Raw genomic sequence first — 24,147 nt, forward strand, 5'->3', positions numbered from 1 at the left:
AATGCACTTTAATCCCTTTACTCTTCCCTTAAAGTTTGCCTGGATTTGCATATATCCAATTAAGCCTGTGAATAGCAGCAGCTTCAGTGGATCTATGAGCAGCAAAGTCACGTACAGCTCTGCACTCAGTTACTGTAATATATGTGCTCTTGCATTAATGCACGTCAGGATGAAACTATGAGAGGCCATACATGCCATAATTTTAACTTGAACTCACACACACATATACTCAGAAACGTACATAATTTATACTACATCCACTTGCAATTGAAACCATACAAATGATTGAAAGAATACACAATCACACATGAAATTGAATGTTTGACAAAATGCATCTTTAGCATGTGCGAGGGAGTTTCAGCTGAAACTGAAATATCCTCAGAGCAATCCCGGAACCCATTGCCTATTGATCTGACAACGATCTAGCCTCTGGGGACCATGGCCTATATGCTCTCCACACGGACTATTTACCTGCATGGATTGGTCAGTACTACTCCGATTACAGACATACTACAGAACTAACCAGAATCTTTTACCATTGCCTACAGATTTTGCAGAGATTACCTTGAGAGTGAATTGTGAAATCTTTGGTGATCCCTTAACTTTTGTTTTAGTCTGGTTTGTGACCAAATACCTGCCAGATAATGACATTCCCATCAGCCTAAGCTATACTATGTGCTTAAAGCATGGACTGTAAATAAAAAGTGACATCATCCACTGGTTTGTGGACTACTCAAGTTTGACATTTCGACATCATACACTCTCACATATGGGAAATTTAGAGTCATCAATTAACCTAACATGTGCATGTCTTTTGACTGTGGGAGGAAGCCGGAGAACCCAGAGAAAACCCACGCAGACACGGGGGGAACATGCAAACTCCACACAGAAGGGCCCCAGCCTGGATTCGAACCAGGAACCCTCTTGCTGCAATGGCTTTATATCCAAAGAAGCGAAAAAACTTCAGACAGCAGCGCAAACAGCAGACAGCTCCTCTCTTAGCCATAGGTTCTTCTGGTTCATCTCTGGTCTCTCTTTTTCTGTTCTGTTATGCTACCTGGTTAGTTAGCAGCTGTAACGTTACCCAGCATGCCATTCAGTAGTCTAAATCTGTAAATGCACAGCACTACCAGCGTAGCTGTCGCGGCTGGTGAATATGACTTTTATACAGTCTATGAATGTGTTTGACTTTTAAATTGTCTCTGTCCTTTCTCCCTTCTGTAAAGTTCTCTGTAAACTATATATATTTAAAAAAAAAAACCTTAGTGCTGAAGCCTGTTTTATGGCCTCACTGTGGAAAGACCCAGGCTGCTGTGTACTGCACACAATATAGAGAACAGAAACACAGTGAAGAGCACTTTTGTTTGTGTAAGCTCTGCATTGCCTGGGTGTATACCTTTGACAGATGAAACTGCATCTTAGAGCACCGTCGGTTGACATGCTCTTGCTCATTATCTTATCTGCTATAGTGGAACCAGCCGCAATACCTATTTCCGAAAGGCTGCAGTGCTGACCAAAAATGTTCTCTGTCCAAAGAAAGATCAATAGGCTCATGTTTTGCACGTATTTGTTTGTGTGTGGACGGTGGGTTGTGCAGGATGTGTTTCTGAGTCAGGTAGTGAGAGAAAGGGAGTATAGGGTCATAGGTCTGTGATTGCTGCTGCAAAAACTTCCAGGAAGTGGATGCAGTTTGGCAACACTAAAAGCTTTCACATTTTTCAAAAGTGACTAAATACAGTCTTTTTGTCCTCTGCTTTCTGTGAAAGTTTGATCATCTCTACCTTTGAGATGCTTTCATTGCTATTAGTATGCTTTTCTTTGAAATGTGAGGCCCAAAAAGAAGCCTTGCCAATGTCCTTTTTTTGCTACAGACTCCTTTGATCACAGAGAGTTTACCTTTTGTTAGTCTAGTTACACCTAGTCTAATTTCTATTGCGAGTAATTTAGTTGCAGTATCTGCAGTATTTTATCGAACAGTGACATTTCTCATTATCACATTTAAATCCAAAAACTCCTCATGCTGCACCATATATAATGTATATATATATAATGTAGGTAAGTATACGCAGTAGAACTTTTGTGTGTTTTTGTATGTTTAGTGGTTGCAAAGAACTGTTTTATTGTTTTTATGAAAATGGTTTACAAACTGCCTCATGTCACATTATCTTGGATCCAGTAAACAGCATTTAGTATCTGCACATCCACTTGCTCTGCTGTACTGTTTTTGTACTGTGGTGTGTCTCCTAAGGACTGCTGAAGTTTGACAGAGCAACACTTTCTCTTGTAATAAACACAGAGACATTTAATTGCGTTTTTATCCAACAAAGTGCTTCCTTGATGCCAAATGAAAGCAGAGCGCCCTAAAGCTGCGCTGTACTTTGTCATAGCAGACAACACATTTATATCTGCTGTCTGGTTTTAGTAATATAAGGCTCTTTTGTAACGTCCCTTGTCTGGTTTTTATTTATGCCTTATTTCTTCAGGCAGCAGATGTGTTACCGGAACTGATCAAGCCCGTCTGCTTCACTGCATGGAACAGAAATATAACAAGGTCAAATTATATCAGTACAACACTGACTTGGAATCTCACAAATTTTAATTATATAATAAATATGCAAGAATATTAGTCATTCACTCATGACAAATGTTTTGTGTGGAATACAAGACTGGAAGAAATTCACTCCCTATTTATTATTTTCTGTTCTACATTTACTGCCCACTATTTCATTTCCGTGTCCACATTTTCAGTGTAAGAATATATCCACTATATACTGCCCTCAAAAGGATTGTGCTGCTTTTGCGGCTGTTAAACCTGCGAAAATAAGACAAAAATAAATAGTTATTCAAGCACCTGCAAAGGGTGAAATGCACCCTCTAACTTCACTGCCAAGCGAATAGTGCTCCTGCGCTATTTTCATGTATTCAAATGAGGAAATATGCATAGATTTTGAAATTGCACATTTTTATGCAAATAAGCCTTGTTGCAAAAACACATCCAGTTCGCCAAGATCATTGCTAATAGCCACATGTAGATATAGTCAAATTATTAGCAGCTTCAGAGAGTTGGTGGTAATGAAGTGTATTTTTTAAGAGCTGTCCTCTGCTTCAACTCATGCTGTCTTCTTTTTCAGTCCGAAGATGTGCCTTTGAAAACACAAACAGCACAAACAGCACTGACAGACTGGGATATTAAAAAAGACAAAGCATCGTTCCAAGCAAGTTAGGCAATAACTTTCAGAGACATTGCCTAGTCCACCTCCAACCTTCTCTGTTTCTTTTACTTTCCCTCTCTCTCAAACACAATCCGTTCTTTGTGATTTTACCCCTGAATGTTTATTATATAGGGAGTAATGCATGATTATACAATTTATTTCAGACCTAGCCAAATGAGTTAGTTTAATGGGTCAGCATGTTAACATTTACTACTAAGCACTTAATGCAAAGTACAGTTGAGGCTGGATGGAATGATATTAGTCTAACAGGTATTTGGTATTTTATCATAAACCATGTATTGGAAATACTGAAATGTTTACCTGATGGTGGCTCTACATAAGGAGTCTGTGGAGGGAAATTATTCTTATTCATTCTCTGGGGAACATGAATGTATCCACCGAATTTAGGAGCAATCCATCCAATAGTTAAGCCTGTGAATGTTCTCATTTGTCCAGGTCATCGTTATCCTCAAAGTAATTTCAGTCAAAAGCAACTGGACTTGGTTATTTGTCTAGGAAGACGGACCAGTCCCAGCCTGGTCAGATGCGTACATGCACTGATGAAGCCTCTTGGATGAGAGGTGAAACGTCTTCCTAGACAAATAACCAAGTCCAGTTGCTTTTGACTGAAATTGCTTTGGGGTGTATCCAATAGTTGTTAAGATAGTTAAATAAAAAACAATAATGTCAACCTCTTGGTAGTGTCAGAGCATCACCAAAGTCAGTGGGATGAACCTTCTGGTGACCATGAATGTTTCCGGAATGTCATGGCAATCACAAATCTGTTGAGCTAGTTTGTTACACTTTCTATGAAGACCCTATCTATAATGCATAATAAGGGCTTTCTGATGCACTATGTCAATAGTAACAAAACATTATAGATATGACTTATGATGAATTATAAGTTAAGATAAGATAACACTTTATTGTCCGTTTGCACGTAAATTGGTCTTGCAACACAAGCTCCAACAATTATACATGAAGACATGAAGACATGAGACAACATCAATAAAAAAATAAACAACAACTATGACTAATGAATATGATGGGGGTCCAGCCCCACAAGAGTGTTTTATGGATGCTCTTGACTAGTTATACACTAGAAGTTGACTGATACAGACTGACGTTGTCATCCAAAGGAATTCCACCAGCATGGCCAAAAAAAAGTTTTGTAAGAAAGCTTACAATCTAAGAGAGAGGAAAATAAAAATAAAATAAGAGTACACTTCTGTGGTACCCTCAAAGCCAATATTTATGCAGTAAGTGCTCGGATGGCATCGTAACAAAGACAGATTACAGCACAAATAATGCTTGAAAGGAAGAATCCTTCTATACGTTTCAGAGTCGGAGCAAGTTGTGCAGACAAAATGGGTGACTCCCCGTTGCGAGACATCACTGCCGAGTGGTGATGAATTCTGTAATGTTTGGTTGAATGCTTCAGACAACTCGCCGAGAACACTGAAATGTTTCACAACATAAGTGGCATTTTCATTCTTCCTGTCTTCGACTTTTCTCTCAGCCTGTCTACTGACCAAACTCAAGTCAAACAAGCACCCACTAACACACACACACACACACACACACACACACACACACACACACACACACACACACACACACACACACACACACACACACACACACACACACACACACACACACATATATATCTTCAATTGGGGAAATTGCACAGTTAAACTATGTAAAGTCCAGTCTGGTGGGTTGTTGGCGGATTAAAAGTTAATTTCCCTTTAATTTTGTATGCTTGGTTTCTTCTATGGGAGTACAATCATTGATTGTTTGGTAAATGAACTTCATTTTTACCAATCAAAGAGGTTTACCCTACATGCCACATTCACACAACACGTTTTACTTTTGATATGATGAATGGAGGAGCCGGAGATCGAACCACTGATCTTCCAATGAGTGAACCCCGCTCTACCTCCTGAGCCACAACTGCCACCTGTCACTCGGTTTGACGTTGAAATCGATTGTGACCTGTTTGCAGGTTTTTGGGAGTCCCTCCAGGAAGAGGAAGCTGCCCTCTGACAGGACCTCTGCCCTTTGACCTCATCTACACCGACTACCACGGCTTGCAGCAAATGAAGCAGCACATGGGTCTTTCACTGAGGAAGCACAAGTCAGTCTTTCTCTCTCTCTCTCTCTCTCTCTCTGTCTCTCTCTGGCCATGGTCACACTTGATTACACTTCAGTGCAGCCTGCCTGATCAGATAGTGATTGGACATACTTTCGTGCGGATATAATGTTATTCCCATGCTAAAGGTGCGTCCAAAGAGAGATTGGGTGCAAAGGAAAGCCTTCTACTTTTCTTTATAGTATTTGATTTATTTTTGAATGGGGGCAGAGCCCGTACGAGATGCACTTTGTTGAGGAGAAAGCAGCGGAGACATCGGTGCTCCAGCCCTGGCTCCCTGTCCAGTTTGTGCTCCTATGCTGTCCACACCTCACTGAGGCCACCTTGGTACTGTATGTGGTCTGGCTGATCGGATCCCGATGCGAGCAAGATATAATCTTGAAGCGTACAGACATGACAGACTTTTAAAGGGTCCTGGCATGATCTGATGACAAAAATTGCATTGAAAAGACAAGTGTAACCATAGCCTTTGTCGTTATATGTGTGTGTGTCTTTTTCCCCCCAAGCATTAAGGGCACCGTGTGTTTGTTGAATGCATTTTTCTAACTGGTAAATGCCTTTCTGATGAAATACTTCACTATTGGCTTATTGGTGTTACAGGCTGTTAGACTCCTGGCCAGTAGCTTCTCCTGGCATCAGCAAAATTCTCCATTCGGGGGGATCCAATTTGGCTTCTTTACACAGTGATCAATCAAGCAGGTGCAGACTTCATCACAAACCCTGCTCTTTATATCACATAGGAATGTTGCAGTAGGTCGTCTACCTAAAATAAATGACTAAGTATGTACATGAGTTCATAGTTATGTACAACAATAACAAAAAAAAAGCTCATGTATTTGCTAAAATGCTAAAACAAACAATTTCTTTCTGTAAATTCAGCTTTTGTTCTTTTGTTCCAGCTGGGCAGCACTGGAGCAGTCACACAGTGAAAGCAAAGCCTCTGTTTTATCCAAACAAAGAAAAGCAATGCTGCAAACAGCTTTTTGATGCAAACTGTAACTGTAAAAATGAAAAGACTAAAAGACAAAGCTACATCATGCTGGGTTAAATACAACTGTTAGATTGTGTTGTGTAGCTGTACTGCGGGTCATTAAATAACACATTTCTTAATAATTCATCCTAAGGTTCTGGCAGGACAGTGGCAAAAAACCTCTGCTGATTCCAATCAGCATCAGTCCAAGGTCATCTGATCGACCAACACTCCTCAGCTGTCACAAGTGAAACACCAATACTTTAATTTCCTCTCCTGCCCTGACACTGATTGGAGAGGCGAGGCATTGACAAAGCCCAGATTGGATTACATCAATTGATTTTTGACTTCCCAGTGTGAATATTAACTGCTGATAAAGTGCTGATGTAATTTTCTCGTAAACTTAATGCATAATGTCTCCGCCGTTCCTCCCTGTTTTTTTCAGTTTCGATCTGGGAAAACATTAACCCAACATATTTTAAGATGTTTCGATGCAGTCGAAGGAATGTAATCTATTCCCTGTTGAAGTGTTGCCTTCACATTATTAGAGAGAATTTTAAGCATTTTACAGTCTATCCAAAGAGACTCACTCAGGGAAAGAGAGTGTACAGTAGCATCTCCTTGAAATGTGCAAAATGTTTCACTTGAGTTCATCTCAGACATGTCCAGGTTGTGTCATGATCTGGTCCAGCAGAGGCCCCTAGGGGGGCCCATGTAAGCTCTGCTCAGCAAAGGGGGACTGGCAGGAGACATGGATATCCATCACTATTGACAGCTTTACAAACCAAGACTCTGACAACAAGACAGTAATAGTGCTGAGATGAACTCTCATTTCTCAAAATGATAAAGGTATTTCATGTGGCTGTCATGCTGTTGACAGATTCTGCATATATTTGCTACATTTAGTGAAGAAAAACTGGAATTACTTTTCGCTTTTTTGACGTTTTGTCCTGCTCAATTAGGGGAGACTGTATTATTTGTAAGCAAGAGACAACTTTCATCTACTTTTAGCTCAGCCCATTTGTTATTTCATCCCAGGTGCCACATCCGAGTGATTGACACCTTTGGCACTGAGCCTGCTTACAACCACGAGGAGTACGCCACTCGGCACGGCTACAGAACCAACTGGGGCTACTGGAACCTTCACGGCCAGCAGTACATGACTATGTTCCGTACGTGGGCTTTCATTTCTCTAACATAGATTTTCTCCTTGTTCTTACTGACATTGTACATCTGCTTGTGGGAAATGGTACACATAAACTGTGACAGATGACATAAAAAACAAAGTGTTTTGATTTGTGTTTGTGTTTATGTGACTGAGGTCAGAGGTCAAGGGTTCAGAGGTCGAGGGAGCCCATTGAAAATAAATGGCCATGCCAGTTTTTCCCTTATTGAAAATTAGCTGACGTTTGGAATATTATTTCCCAGCAAGCTAGCATGCAGTATGGTACCAGTGGATGTTTAAGGTCATCTAGTTTCATATGAAACCTATATGCTGCTCTGCTGTTTCCAGAATAAGCCTGACACTGTGAAAGAGGTCAGTTTTCATCTCGGGTTTGAAGAATGATTGAAAGTTTCTTTCTCCTTCCCACTGGACATCTCGCTGCTGTCGTAGAGTTCCTTTGTGTGTGCTACCATTCATAGTATTGTTTTGTGTCCTGAAAGCAGTAAGCAGTGGAGCGCTTAGGGCTGCAAACCAGTAAAAACAAATACAAGTAAAGCAAAGCCGCCATATTTTGTTGATCTGCAACAAAAGTCAACCAATAAGGTGATGAGAATGCAAAAACACTATATTGTTTGTTTAATTATTGAAATTAGCAGTGGTATCATTTCACCACTCTGTCGCACAAATAAATTAAAAAATGATTCATGATAAAACATTTTGAATTTTGGCTTCAGAGCAGCCCTCAGTGCTACTGAATTCTTGACACACGCAACAGTCTGGATTGCCACAACAGCTCCTTTTAGTTTAATCACTTTTTTTGGAGACATGAAATAGGACTTGTAACAGTGTGTTGCCAATTGCTTTGTTTGTCCTTGGCAGCCCACACTCCAGATAACTCTTTTATGGGTTTCGTTGCGGAGGACCTGAATGAGACGGAGCGACTGAACATACAGCGGAACAAGGTTAACAATATGGCTGTTGTTTATGGCAAAGAAGCCAGTATGTGGAAGGTCAGTATCACACAATTTCTATTCAATTCTCAGCCTCTGATGTTTAAAGCGTTTGTGTTATTTGGTTACTTTAAAACAAATTTGACCCTATGTAGCTATAAGAGAGACTTAAAACCATCCATGATCCTGTTATGCCATCGTGTGAACTATGAGTCCAGACAAATGTCAAATAACTATTGATCTGTAATATACAGTATATCCTTATGAGACGCTTCCTACTCCCTCTTGCATGGTTTCATTTGACTCTACTCGTAAAGATCTCCTGTTACCACTATTCAGTACAACAGACTTCTGGGCCACAGTCTGCGCGTCTGCCTATTTTTTTCTGACAAGCTCTTTTCAAGAGCTAGCGTGCCCCATACCTCTAGCAAGATGCTGTTTGCATGTACGGTATTGTATAATTCCTTAAAAGGTAAATATACTAAGTGAGGTGAATTAGAGTCAAAAATGGTGCTGCCTCTTGGAGCCGCACTGCACATTGTACACATATTTTTAGATGTTGTGTGACTTACACCTCCAGAGGATATCAATATTCGTATCAAAATTTATAAATCTGTTTAGATATCTTATAAAAAAAGATGTTCCTTATAACTCCAGTATCTCCAGTTGACAGTTGATTGTACAGCCATGGGCACATTGCAAAAAGGAACTGCTAATTGCCACTTCCGCATAGTTTTAAATCTGACAATCTGCCAAAAGGCCAGAACGTACTTCAACGCTGCCACAGTACGGTGCAGATACAACTGTACACATGACAGATGACTCAAACATAGACAGATTAAATGCAAATGTTATGATTGTTGCATTCATGAGGTTCTTTGAATCTGATAAAAAGGGATGAATATAAAGTTTGGAGAACTTTTTAATAACCTTTTCCATAGCAAACTTACACAACGTGCACTGTGAAACACCCACTAGATGTTACATCTCCTGCAAACCCGTTTTCCCTCATGGAATCTGTCCTGAAGTGTATGCTAATGGTAGAGGAACGATCCTTTTTGTTTTGAGTAAATTTTCCCTTGGAGATACTGTAGTGGCAAGGTTTCTCATTCTCACTGTAACTTTAAAGTGTTCTGCAGCCTCCCACAAGGTTTGGTTCACTTCACAGACTGCAGCTTTGTTCCAACACCCTCTGTTTCTCAAAACAACTCGAGCTGAAATTTGACATTTGTGCGTCTGACAGATCACTGTGTAAAAGCGATAGTATTGTCTCCAGACAATGAATCCCCATTCGTTGAGCGTAATCTCTTCCTCTGCCTTTTGAGGTTCACATGAGAGATTTGGGGCATGTAAAGGTCCTATGAGAGGAAAAATGACTAATAGTTCATATCATATTCTCTCTTTTCCTCTACACCTGACTCTCTCTACTCCACTTCCCTCCTCTTGATACTTCTGTTCTCATCCTGTACTATTCTGTATTCATCATCCCATGATGCATCATTGATGGATCCACACAGCTTCAAGTAAGTACAACTGCTTTTCACTGGCATCATCGATTATCTGAATACCAAAAAAAAGGGCCTAGCTTTTGACATAAATCAGACTTGTTTACAGTGACTTCAAATATGTAAAATATTTCCCAACATCTAGATGTGTTAATGAGACACTTTACCCATTTTAATCCAGGTCTGTGTCATGTTAATTTGGGCATTGGGCATGGGTGATGTATCTCTTTGATGAAATATGAACTTCTTTTAGCATAGAGTGTCATAAAAAACAAAACGTTTAAGCTGATTTATTTAAATTAATCAAACAAGTTCAGAAGGTTTGTTATGCTTCCATACTGGTCACAATACATTGTTACTCACACAAATCATTGAATGTTTGATTTTTAGAAAGTAATATGACTCAAGTCGAAGAAAGTGTGATTCTATCTCCATCTTGCTGGAAGACACTAAAATGGCCCAAGATGATATATGAGAAATAACACTCAGATGACATTTATAAATGATTTATGCCTTGAAGACATAGCATATGTGAATAATTCATAACGTTCTGCCAGAAACACTTTTTGAGATAAACTAATTTAGTTTTACGTCAGTAAAATTATTCAAGGAAATTGTCTCCACAGGGCAACACAGAATATATACGTATATTGATTTGAGTCTCCACAGTTACTGAATACTTACCCGTACCAAGATGATGATGTTAGTACTAACAAGAACAAACTCAGCTCATTAGATCTGCTGGCCTCATTTCCATGAACCATTAACAAAAGTTCAGACTGAGGTGATACTCTTGCCCTCCCCGACACCTTAAAGCTTTTCTCCACTGCCCTTTCAAGAGCGGCTGTAGTTAGTACTGATGAATCTATTCAGTTCATTGAATTGGTCATAGAGGTGTTGGTGCTGCAGGAAAAAACACCACAGTGTGTAAAGCAAATATATTGCAATGTAAAAAGCAAATAAAAGAATAGCTGGCATGAAATATTCTGTCTGTGCAGTCCAACAAGACAGTTGGCTCAATGTTAATGCAGTCAGTTCATACAAACAGACTTTTGCTTTGAACTAGCTGAGCTCATTTCTTGATCAAACCAGTATTGGCAGCATTTGTTTGTCTGTATTATAGATGTCTGCTCTTTGATATGGGATTTATTAAAGCAACATAAGACAACTAAAAGATCTTCAAATATGCCAAATCATTTGTTCAAAATGAGGATCAAATTATTATTTGATTCTTCAAGAGCAACAGTCTTGAAAACCGTCGCAATATATGCTGAACACAAAGTGAGCAGTCAAAGGCTGAAACTGAATAATAGGCAGGGTGCTACTACAAAGGACCAGGAGGGGGCTTGGCTCCCCTTAATAAGGCATGAGGTCCCCTGAAAACATGAATTGTGACCAGTATAGCATACTGTGCCCTGCTTTATTTGACTGTATTGTATCTATGCTGTGACATTTGGTTTTTGATACACCATGTGGAGGTTTTGATGTGGTCATTAACAGATGATTATCTGTCAGATGTGCTGACATGAAGCAAGTAGGCCTACGTGCAGCTATGAATGTCAAAGCTCCCATGAAAGGTTTAGTTGGCACACTGCAGCGAAAAATATTGTCATTAGAATGCAAATGAAGATGACCCTTGTAGCTGTGTTTGCATGGCAATGAAAAAAGAGTCACTCCACTTTGCCCCCTTTTTAAGCACTTAACTAATTTCGCCTACCCCCTCTATGTCTTAAAGGGAAAGGGAAAGTTCCTGGCAATTCTGCACCGTTACATGGAGATCCATGGGACGGTGTACTACGAGACGCAGCGTCCCCTGGAGGTGCCCGCCTTCGTCAAGAACCACGGTCTGCTGCCTCAGCAGGAGCTGCAGCAGCTCCTCAGAAAGGCCAAGGTGAGAACATCATAGAGGCTTCTAGCTTGGCAAATGCTGAATCAGATGTTTACATACACAAATTCTAGGTCATAATGAATTGTGAATTGGCATTTTTTTGCTTTTGTAGAGTTGAGCCAAGTCTTATACAGGTGTTGACCTGGATATGAGCAGCTCAGTGTATCGACTTATGATCTCTTCCTCCTTTTTATTTTCCTTTCAAGCTGTTCATTGGGTTGGGCTTCCCCTACGAGGGTCCCGCCCCTTTGGAGGCCATAGCCAATGGCTGCATCTTCCTGCAACCCAAGTTTAATCCCCCTCACAGCTCTCTCAATCATGACTTCTTCAGAGGGAAGCCCACTTCCAGGAAGGTAGATGTACTTGTCTTTATCTTCGCCATGAGGATGATCAGCACTTGAGCACTGAGTACACAGAACTTGACTTCAATTGTCGTTTTATTGTGATTGTTTATTCCTCCCTCAGGTGTCTTCTCAGCATCCGTATGCAGAGCAGTATATTGGCAAGCCGCATGTCATCACTATTGACTTCAATAACTCTGAGGAGTTCGATGCGACCATCCGTGAGATCATGAGGATCAATGTATGTTAATTTATTGCAATACAATACATATTCAACAAAATAATAGTCTACTCATAATATAATCTACCACAGTACACTTTACACTGCTGCATAATGATAATAATAAAAATAGTTTGCTCTTGAACACTATATAGTCTGGTTTGACCTACTTTTGAAGCCCTCAGCCTTTAATAGAGCTTTTAATCATGGCATCGTGCATTACAGGAAAATGCTTAGCTGGCACCGTCTCTGCTCTTCGCACTGCTAATTGCTTGAGATATTGAGTGGCTCTGTTGGTAAACTGGGCCCACACCTGGGATTACATGGCAGCCTTCCAGAGGCTGGCTCAACAGGCAGAAAGCACTGTCCGCAGCAGATCATGTTAATCAATCATGCTGTGTTTAATCTGTCGCCAAAACAACACCAAGCCAAAGCCAAGCGTCTCGCAGTGCCATGCATGTGTGCCTCTTCTGTACCTGCCAGGTGTGTTAAATAGACCTTGTGTTTGCTGCTGATAGAAACAAAATGAAGTACGAGTTGTGGCGCTGGTAAAAAAAAAAAAAATCCTGGGGTAAGGAGAACAATACTAATCACACAGGCTGACTGAGCAAGTTTAACCATACATTAAAAGGATTAAATGGAGCAGCTTTATTTACCATGGTCTTGACACAAATACAGTACCTGATACATAAAAGTACATGTATTTGGATTCAGGTGCATATCATTTGTTGATTTATACATTCTCAATAGTATATCTAACACTTGAACACAACACTAGTTAGCATAGCCCCCATTTTGTGATGGTTCTAAATATTATCTTGTTGTGTGAGGTATGTTAAGAGTGTTGGTTTTTTTTTTACATCCCCTGCTCTGCTCAGAGTTCCATCCTGGCTGCACTGATTTTAATTCATATTAAACAAGTTCAATAATCATGTCATTCATTCATATCATGTGTGAGTGGAAAACGCCATGGATGCAGTCATGTGGGAAAAAACGACACGATACTAACAACATCCTGTCAAATGATATTTACTGCTTGTTAACCGTTGACTTTGAATGTTGCAAGGGCATTATATACTTGCCAACTGTGAACACGTTCACGCCATCTCCATGACTTCATCCATTTTTTTGTGACTTTTCTGTGCAATTAGTGCAAAAACTTGATACCAGGCTGAATTTTCAACCAGTTAAACTCAGTTTACATCTTCAGTCAGTTCTGTGGAGTGGAGCAACGACAGCCAGTTAGCTTAGCACGAAGATTGGAAGCAGGGAGAAACAGCCACCCTGGCTCTGTGTAGAGATAATAAAACTTGCCCACCAACGTGTTAATTAGTGAGCTTAAGAGGTGCCCGTGGATTTTGTTACCTTCAGACAGACCCAGGCTAGCTGTTTCCCCCTGTTTCCAGTCTTTGTGCTAAGCTAAGCTAACCATCTACTTGGGCGGCTGTGGGTCAGTGGGTCGTCTTCCATTCGAGAGATTGGTGGTTCGATCCCCAGCTCCCCCGCTGCGCATGTCAAAGTGTCCTTGGGCAAGACACTGAACCCCAAATTGCTCCCCGTGCTGCGTATGGGTGTGTAAATGTTGTGTTAGATTAGATGGTATGTAGGTGCCCACTACCATCAGTGTGAATGTCTGTGTGAATGGGTGAATGTGACAAACACCGTGAAAGCGCCTTGAGTAGTCAGAAAACTATAAAGGCGCTATATACTGTAAGTACAAGTCCATTTACAATACAGACATGATAGTGGTGCCGATTTATCAACTAAATCTTGTTAAAGTGTAACTGCAGCTCAAAACAAACTCACGGCCTTTTTCGGCATGAATATAGAATATACCCCAAATAAACCATTGAGACAAGTTTTTTGGGCGATCACCACTTAACAGAGAAATCCCGGAGAGTCGCGAACACCCCAACATTGAGAGGCAGCCCAAACAAGTCAATTACCAAATGCACTGGAGTTCTCTGTAATCGACTTGTTTGGAACAGCAAATGAGCACATCTCACAAAATGACAAACCTTAGTATTTGGATAATAGTAGTACCGGTATATGTAATTAAATGTTTAAGTTTAATGAGATACATTTACTAACAGTATTCAAAGCTCCACACATGGGTGTGTGTGTGTGTGCCTTTTTCTGGACATGGCTGCTCCCTGCCAAACTCACCTCCAGAACCTGGAGGAAATTTAGTTTATTTCGATGATGGCATGAAATAATGGACATTGCTTACATATATTTGGTGGCCTAGCAATGCAATCAGTTAAGGTATATAAATTGCTTTGTAATTTTAGAAATGTTTTCGCCTGCTGAATTCAAATCACCCTCTGTGAAGCATTTTTTCCCTCTCATACTCAGATTCTATCATATAAAGATGCCCAAAAGGCAAATTGCATTGTGGAATATCTGATGAAGTGCTGGATACATTTCATTAAACTCAGATGAAATAAAGCAATAAGAGAGCGCTAAAAGGAACACGACACTAAAAGAAACCATTTATCAATTTAAAAGCCTGAGTGCTTTAGTGGCCTGATAGTAAAACAATGAGATGTTACTTTAGCCACCACGAATGCATTCATTGCACATTCACATTCTGCACTGGAGATACTGACAGAATGCATTCTGATGCATTTCATAATTGTTGATCATCGAAATACAATAAGTTTCAAAATGCAGTAGTAATAAAAACCTTATTTCCAAAGACATCAAATGCAGTCATTTTCTGCACTAACATCAAAAGTGTGTATTCCTGTCACTTCTCTGTTCTCTGCAACGCTGTTAGCATAAAACACTAGAAAGAAGAGGAAAACCTATTGATCAGCATTTCCAGAGCGTTCTCAGTGGATTTGAACACATTTCCTGCAATCAAAGAGTCAGACCATGAATGACAAGCCTGACCAGCGACACTGATAACAGCACCCAAAGCACCCAATGCACAAAAGCCTGCACCTCCACAGTACTGGATGACCTGTGTGTTTAATCCATTGTTTGTCATATTGATGAAGTTGTCACTAAAAATAATGAAATCAGTTTTCAAAGCCGTCACCTGTGATGTATTAGGTCATTGATTTTAATGCCTGGCTTCTGGCATGATATAAGCCTCTCACAATTACGCTAATGAATGTGTCAGCTTTGATTAACTATCAGATGCCCAGCTCCTGTAATTACAATGGCTTGGCTCTGTGGACACACACACACACACACTCACCCACTGTTTCTTCATCTGTGTGCACATCTGTGTTTGCAGGTGGAGCCCTTCCTGCCCTATGAGTACACCTGTGAGGGAATGCTTGAAAGAGTTCATGCCTACATTCAGAACCAGGTAGGTCTCAAAACTGAATCAGCAGGCACACCGGGTAAGGTCATTAGATTCAATAGACGTTATTTGTAGATGCATGTTGCCTCCCAACAGATAAGGTTGGTCGCAGTTTGGTGGTAGGAACAGAATACAGAAATAGAAGCAAGATTACTGTTCAGCTGCTTGTGTCTGACTCACCTACTTGGGCTTTTGCAGATGGTAACACCCTCAAGTCACCTGTGTTTATAATAGACTAGAGCAGCACAGTACTTTGTCACTGCAACTATTACAGCTCAGTTAATAAATAATCTTACTAAATTACCTTTGTAATCATTTTTAGAGTTTAGGTAGTTGACCAAAAGACAGTCTGTGTCCCATATTAGTTACTGTATATATACAGTATTTTAGACAAGTGACAAATTAAGGAAAAAGCCAACCTAACTTTTTTTAATAAGGTGTTGGGCCACAACGTGCTGCGAAAACTGCCTCAGTACACCTTTACTTTGATTATACAAGTCTCTGAAACTCTGCTGGAGGGATGGAACACCAATCTCCCAAAAGATATGCCCTCATTTGGTGTTTTGATGGCGGTAGTAGAGAGCACTGTCTCAACTGTCAGTCCAAAATCTCCCATAGTCCAAAATTGTGACTGATCTGCTGTTTTAGTACAGATTATTGGGCAGTTTTTAAATAGTTAGTCGTCTGAAATTTCTGGCGCATATCTAGGCAAGGTGTATTGGCTTGCTTCTTTGATCTTTTAGTGTGGACCAGATGCTTCAGGTGCAACTGGTCTGTCACCAAACATCAAATTTTTTCGAGATTTTACAGTCTGCCTATTTCAAGAATTTGTCTTGATGGTAAACACAATACTAGAACAGAATATGAATGGGGGGAGGAAGCAATGACATTTAAGCACTTCAGTGGGTGACAAAGGATGCCTCTGCTCATTAAGTCACACTGTAAGTCATGTCAGCTTCTTTGTTGACTGGAGGGGGGATTGTACTGGCTGTTGCATGTTGGACTTGTTCCTGAGCTGAGCTGTTTTATTTTCTCAAGTGCTGGTAAAGATTTTCTTTAGTTGTTTATCATTTTTCCATCTCTCAGAAACAGATAAACACCACAGCTTTCGTCCACCACAAATTGCACAAGGTTCTTTTTTTTCATTCAAGCATAAATACAGTATGTCGATTGAATTCAGCTTATAAACTGTTCCTTTTCTGGGCTTTCATAGTTGCTTAAACACAATATTTATTCCTCGGCTGCACTTCCTGGGTCAGCTATTGCATTCTTTGAAGACAGCAGCTGCAAGCCTAATAGACTAGCACAGTCACTCATTTTTTTTTCTCAGCGATGGTCCTTGAGGACAGTGATGAAAGAGAAATGTAAGACTCATACATGAAAATGGGATTCCATTGTGCATCTTACTGAAGTCCAGGGTGAGTACTCAGAAGTACGATGCAAAAATAAAAAAATGTAATATATATCCTCTAACTACAGATGTGGGTGTCCTCTGGTACATCCATCATGTTGTGATGGGTGGTACATTGTCTGGCAGTGGCGGGTTAAAGAAATGTGTTAGCCTTTGCACTGGCACCCTCTCCTCCCAGGCTGTCAGACACACACACACACACACACACACACACACACACACACACACACACACACACACACACACACACACACACACACACACACACACACACACACACACACACACACACACACAGACTCAATGTGCTATGACTGGCTCAGACTGTGATGGCCCATCCGGCTTGTACATTGTCAGACTCCCAACCAGACTTTCCTCCCTCTCTTTTCTTCCCCATTTCTTAACCTTCTCTTCGACAACTCTTTCTGACTTTTCCAATTGTATTTCTAACTTCTCAAGTAACTCACAACTCTGACCCTCGTTTTTCTGCTGTCTGACTGAACCACTCGCCCTTGTTATTTCCCACAATGATTTCCCTTCACCTCCAGCCACTGGCAGAGCTCTGTCCCACTCTTTCCCTTATACAATGTACTCTTATGGCAGCTCAGTCTCTTCCCCTGTAGACATTATCTGTATAATGTACACATTTTTCACTATCTGTCCTGTCAGAATTTGTTTTTGTTTGTATCCCAATAACTGTGGAGAAGGCATTCAACTGTTTCATCCATGTTTTTAACTTGATTCAAGAAACATACTGGTGGAGTTTAAACACATATTTAGAGAAGAAAGAGTTCTCTGTTTACTTTGTGGATGATCACTATATGGAGTAATTCATTTTTGACCTTTTTCTAATATATCTTTCTTTCACTAGAAAAATAATTGCTTCAAAATCCCTTTTAGCTTTTGCAAATCTACCTACTCAATCAATTTACAGGACTTACATAGCCCAACATTATATATTTCAATCATGGGGTAACAAGTGAATGAACAAAAGATAACTGTTTATTATAAAGGATGATGTCTGATAATTAAGTATTGGCAGAAAGTATTTGGCCCTTAGACTCAACAGGGAGCTCTGTAATCGAGTGACTGATGATACTACTGAAAGTGATGAAGCTGATAATGCTGATGAATCTGCAAAGACTGACAGTAATAGGGAGAGTGTTGGACACTGAAATGACGACTGACAGCTCAGCTGACAACAGAAGCTTGGGAACTTACTAAGGTAGGAAAGATTCATATTTAAACAGGGGTGAATTATGAGTGAGTATGCGTAAGAGTGAATGGCAGGATGCATTTAAAGAAAAATAAATATACATATATATATATATATATATATATATATATATATATATATATATATATATATATATATATATATATATATATATGTATATATATCCAGTGTAGGTTTCCAAATGCCACATCCTCCACAACAGGGAAAGGCTGGTCATCTCACACGATGAAATCCATCACCTTGTTGGTAATCCCTTCAGTTTAGATGCTTTCAGCAAGGATTTTTTTTCCTGAGTCTTGCTGATGTTGGTTTATGTCGCTGATCTTTCTTTGACATGGTGTAATACCATGGCGTAATGCTCCCACACAGGTGACATTTTCTTTGACTGTAAACAAACCACATATGCGCACTAAGGTAACCATCTTATTTGCAGATAGGCCGATGACAGCCAACAAAACTATATCAGCCCATACAGATGATCTGTTGAAATCCGTGCATCCATTTCAAGCTATTTTTTCCAAGTTCAGTGTTATCAAGAGGTACAACATTACAAATAAAATGTCCTGTGACCTGGCATTGTAAGTACTGCATTTAATGGTAACGAGAGAGCAGAGGTAATTAGGCTGTTTATGCAGAAGAGCCTTATAAATAATATCATACAATACTGCACCATTCTGTTTGCTAACGAGGGCCATCCCATTTTTTTCATATAAGATGCAATTGTAACAGCAGGAAAAGCACATGTTAATTATGAGCTTAAGGTTGGCCCAATTACATTTTGCTGCTTCAGTTTCAGGGTGCTGATGTGCATGCTGGCTCAAAGTCTCACTACCATGACTAACTGGGAATAAAACAAGCACCATTAATGTAACATCCGTGCTTTTCTTACTATGGCGGTCCAAAATCTTGGCAGTGAAAAAAAGCCTGTTGTGTTGGCTCATTTAAAATTGTCCGAATGACTATTATAGTCATACATTGCAATGGAAACGTGTGCAGAACTACAGCAAGTAGTGAGGATGTAACAAGGTCTCATGTATGATTAAAACAGACAGTTGAGTTAACAACTCGCCTGCACGTTCTCCTCTAATAAGCACATTATATGGACAGTACATGACACGGTTCAACATAGTTCTTTCCAATCTATGTGGTCATCTCTCTGCATGTATTGCTTCTCCGGACCTCAGGGGTTGAGCCGTCAAGTGAAATATCACACCTTCAAATCTACAAATATAACACCCAGGTTTATTTCAGATCTCTGTATGATTGGATTTTTTTTTTTCTTTGATGACTCACCAGTGGTATTGAAAAGACATATTTTGAAAGTTGCTAGAATCCCATATACATGTACATTGCCATACCACAACAGATTTCTGGTAATTTTCTCACAAGCCCCACATACAAAACCATTCATTCATTCATCTTCAACCGCTTGTCGCTGTCGGGGTAGCGGGGGGGGGGGGGGGGGGGGGCTCGAGCCGATCCCAGCTGCCATCGGGCGTGTGGCGGGGTACACCCTGGACAGGACGCCTGTCTATCGCAGGGCACATAGAGACGAACAGAGACAGACAACCATTCACACCTACGGGTGATTTTAGAGTCATCAATTAACCTAACACGGGCATGTCTTTGGACTGTGGGAGGAAACCGGAGAACCCGGAGAAAACCCACGCAGACAGGGGGAGAACATGCAAACTACACACAGAAGGGACAGTTTGATTGAATTAGAAAATAATATAATTAATGACAATAGCACTGTTAGCCATCTCTGTCTCCTGCCCCTTTCACGCCTGGTTACATTCTTGATGAGCTGTGTGTGTGGGTGTGTGTGTCACAGACGTTATCTGTGTTTAGGAGTGGAACTGCAGCAGAGATGGAGAGATTGGAAACCTAGTTATTGCCTGCGGGCACTGGGAGCCTGTTTAATAAACAGCTCTGGAGGCCAGTGGGACATGTCAGAGAAATGTTATTACCTGAGTCTTATGAATAGCCCCTGCTGGGGGGGGGGGGCTAATCAGGGCTCTCACAAGAGCCTAATTCTGCCTCCAAACCTTATTTGTCATTGGGTGGCGAAACTGCATTCACATCATCTCCTGAAAGACTGAGGAGGACTTTGTATTGTAGGAGTTCTATCAGCTGTCCAGTTGTATGTGTTGCAGAGCTGAATGTATAATTTGTCACTACTATGTAGTGGCGTGTAGAGTTCTTTTTCGTCTGACAGGTCAAAGCATTTGCAGTATAACACTGAACATATTACTGATCTGGGTTACTTTATATTTACACCCGCAGGACTTTTGTTCTCCTGAAACTCCATTTCCTCCAGTAAACTCGTCTTGGCTGATCAGCCCTAGTAGTCCTTTCATCCCCCTGCCTAACTCCAGCATCCTAACCTGGGCCTCCAACGCCAGCTCCTGCACATCCTGGCCACCCCTCAGCGCACTGCGCCTTTTGGCTTCACTGGAGGGCCAGTCGTGTGTGAAGGCGTGCCACAGTGCAGGACTCATCTGCGAACCTGCCTTGTATCGTTTCATCAACATCAAGGAGGCCTTCAGCGCGTAAGATTTCTTCATTGGGATAATTTGTTAATAATACACAGTTTGGCCCAAATTAGTTTTTATCTTAACATCTGCCCCTCATTATGCATGGTTAGGGAAACATAACACTGCACTGGATGTCAACTTTACAACCAGGTTTGTTATATACAGTACACAGACCCTCTTCCCATAAAAAAAAAATTAAACTTCAGCCCCTTTCACATGCACTGCAAACCTGAAATTATCTAGATATTAACCAGAGGAGCTGTATATAAAAACGCAGATTTCCAAATCAGTTGGACCAAACATTAAACATAAAATCATTCCACTGCCAGCTCACTAACTAAGCGTGATATGTATCTTAATCATTTGTAAACAGATTGTACTCAGGGGGGTTTTGCATAGTTCTATGCAGTTTTTTACCTATTGGATGGCTGTATAGCCCCACATATACAGAAAAAATAGGTGAGCCGCATAAATATAGGGCTTCTGTGGTCCATTGGATATGATGTGTGCTCTGCTGCGGGCATCCTAAACTTTGGACAATTTCAGGTTCATATCAGAAAATGGTGTTATTGCACCATCCACACTATTGATTACTTCTGAACCTCTAGAAATGCTCATTCTGCAAAACAATAAATTGGATTAACTTTCCTTTTCTGCAGTGTCATGCCTCATTTGCACTTCTAGTTAAAATTATGTAGCAGCACAAACTACAGACGTAGAAACTAGCTCATCCTTTCCCTGTTATATCTCCCTTTATTCCTTGAGGTTCTGGGGGCAGCCTCGTAAAATTTATATAAATGAAATATATAAAGTGTGATGTATAAGTGGAATAATAATAAACCCCCTTTGAAAGTTTATATAGTTACATCCTAATATTTGTCCTTCGCTCTCTTTGTTTCCAGGCTGGACCTCCAGTGTGACGGAGTGGAGTCCGAGATGAACCACCTCTTCCCTGCATTCTCAGCAGAGCATGCTGAATGTGGCCTGCAGCAGGATCCACTGCTGTTCAGCTGTGCCGGCTCCAGTGCCAAATACCAGCGCCTTTGCCCCTGCAGGGATTATCGTAACGGCCAGGTGGCACTGTGCAGAGACTGCCTATGACCAGAGGAGGATCTGTGGATTGGGACTCTTGGAGAGATTCCAAGATCTCTTTGAAAGGGAGAGTCTGGTGAAATGCTGTAATACATAAACTCTACTCCTTTACCTCTGACCAAGGACTGGCTGCCAAAACTGTAAGATGGTATTACCTCTCAGGGAACTGCATGATTGTACTTTGAATCTGGTGGGTTTGAAGACTCAGTTTAAAGGTTTACATGGCGGCATTAGGACCACAGTCTTTACAAAAGTCACAATGAAATGTGTCGTTTGATGGATAAGTTATTTTAGTAAAGAAATCATGAGCAATCAAAAGGAAACTTTCATTTAAAAAAAAAAAGAACAATATTGTAAATGCTTGAAATTCACAAGTGTGTTTACTCAGTGTTGTGTGAAAACCTACAGTATCATAGTGGAGTTTGGATATTTGTACTAGATGCACCCAAAGCCATTTACATCATGTTGAGATTTACTATTTTATGTGTCCTGTAATGACTATATTTGTACATAAGTGTTGTTTAATAAAATAACGTTGGGAGAAAGTTGTGGCCATTATTTATAATAAGATTTTCTTGGATTCTTTCTAAATTATAAGACATCATAAACCGTTTATGGTCAATTTCACAAGGCAAAGTGTGGGGAAATATCCTAATTACTTCTTTTAGTCTTTGATTTATATGCAGCGCTAGCTTAGGCTCGTGTGTCTAAAGATGATGTTTGGGTTTCAAGAAGTATGTACAGTCGGTTCCTGCATCAAAGTGTTGTCTTTAACTGAAGCATTTGTGCATATAATACATTATTCTTCAGTACTGTTTTTATTCTAGCCCTTAAAGGGGAATTTCAGTATTTTAAACCTGCACCTTATTACCTTTATATTTGTTTCTAAGTGCCTATGGGAACCACAGTCTGGTACTGAGTGAGAGCCCAACAGCTACAAAGCAGGCTGCAATGTAATTGCACAAGGAAATAGCGACTGTCAATGTATGTCCACTTAAAGTTGTTTTTGTCACTGACATGGTCAGATTATTACGAGTGTTTGTCAACATTATGGGTAGCTGGAGGAGTTGCCATCATCCTGCCATGCTTTTGTGTGTAACTTACAGGTCATGCAGGTCAACGCAGTAACTTTAGCTAATAATATTACCTCCACTCGGTCTGCAGCAGGTCTCCTCGCAATTGGAACAGCATTTTTCTTCGGAGAAACATGCTCTGGTAGGAGTTTTCCTCATTGGCTGGCAGTATCCAACCCTGTCCTACTGCAGAGCTGATGGGCTGCAGCATTATTGTACAGTTACTGATGTATGGTAGCAGCAGATATAATTACTGTATTACTGTTGGCATGAGATGGGGGCACTGGGTTTTACATAGGTTCACATTTTGTCAACTATGTCTTATAATAATGCTGACATGGACACCGTTATCGCTTCTTGTGCCCACACTGGATATGAAGAGATCCCTTCTCTTATGCAGTTATTTTGTAAGTGATGTTGGACAAAATCCTGATCCAATTTTAATCTTTAATCTCCTAAATATTTCCGCCGACAGTTTTTTTTTCTTGCCGAACTGCTGCAGAGTGCTAGCAACACACAGGGAACAATCTGTAATTAAAAGACTATTTGAAAGATACCTTCTTGATTTGTCTACCTCAGCCTCGTGTCAGACTTAGCCGACCTTTAGAATGCATTTCAGACGGAGCACATTTTTTCTTGTTCGCCATGGCTTACAGTAGAATTGTGTTAGACATAAATCTTCACTGCCAGCATGATCACAGCATCCAAAAACTGTGTCAATGCACAACTGGGGATGGGAGTATTGTATTAAGATAGACTTGAAAAAATGTAAACCTATCCTGTTAAGACTAGGCTGGTAAAAAGACCAATATCACCACCAAGGTCTATGGGAAACTGCAGCAGGTTTAGTAACTGAACATTGTTGGGTTTATTCCTACAGACTTAGTAAAAGAATACAATAGGGCTAATTTCAAACCTCACAGCATGGTGTCCCCCAGTTATTAAAACATCATACTGAAAAGCTCATTGAAAACATATTAAAAGTTTGCCTGCTTGAGGCAAAAAAAAAGAAGAGACAATTAAAGGCTGTAAACTACTATTGCCCCAAAGCAGATATAATTTTTAATTTTGCTCAAAT

The 24,147-nt window shown here is 40.3% G+C and overlaps 1 protein-coding gene across 1 annotated transcript in view; it reads left to right on the forward strand.

Moving 5' to 3' along the window:
* Positions 1 to 22,005, forward strand: part of mgat5b (alpha-1,6-mannosylglycoprotein 6-beta-N-acetylglucosaminyltransferase B) — a gene marked incomplete at both ends in the record, with an annotated part of 64,629 nt that extends 42,624 nt beyond the window's left edge. The window contains 9 exons of the mRNA XM_083931867.1: positions 5,221 to 5,352; positions 7,376 to 7,509; positions 8,382 to 8,512; positions 11,693 to 11,848; positions 12,052 to 12,198; positions 12,311 to 12,427; positions 15,651 to 15,725; positions 20,654 to 20,919; positions 21,807 to 22,005. Of these exons, the coding sequence (XP_083787993.1) occupies positions 5,221 to 5,352; positions 7,376 to 7,509; positions 8,382 to 8,512; positions 11,693 to 11,848; positions 12,052 to 12,198; positions 12,311 to 12,427; positions 15,651 to 15,725; positions 20,654 to 20,919; positions 21,807 to 22,005 (1,357 nt within the window). The remainder of the gene's footprint in view (positions 1 to 5,220; positions 5,353 to 7,375; positions 7,510 to 8,381; positions 8,513 to 11,692; positions 11,849 to 12,051; positions 12,199 to 12,310; positions 12,428 to 15,650; positions 15,726 to 20,653; positions 20,920 to 21,806) is intronic.
* Between the last annotated feature and the right edge of the window lie 2,142 nt (positions 22,006 to 24,147).

Source organism: Echiichthys vipera, assembly GCF_963691815.1.
Source record: "Echiichthys vipera genome assembly, chromosome: 17".
Lineage (NCBI taxonomy): Eukaryota > Metazoa > Chordata > Actinopteri > Perciformes > Trachinidae > Echiichthys > Echiichthys vipera.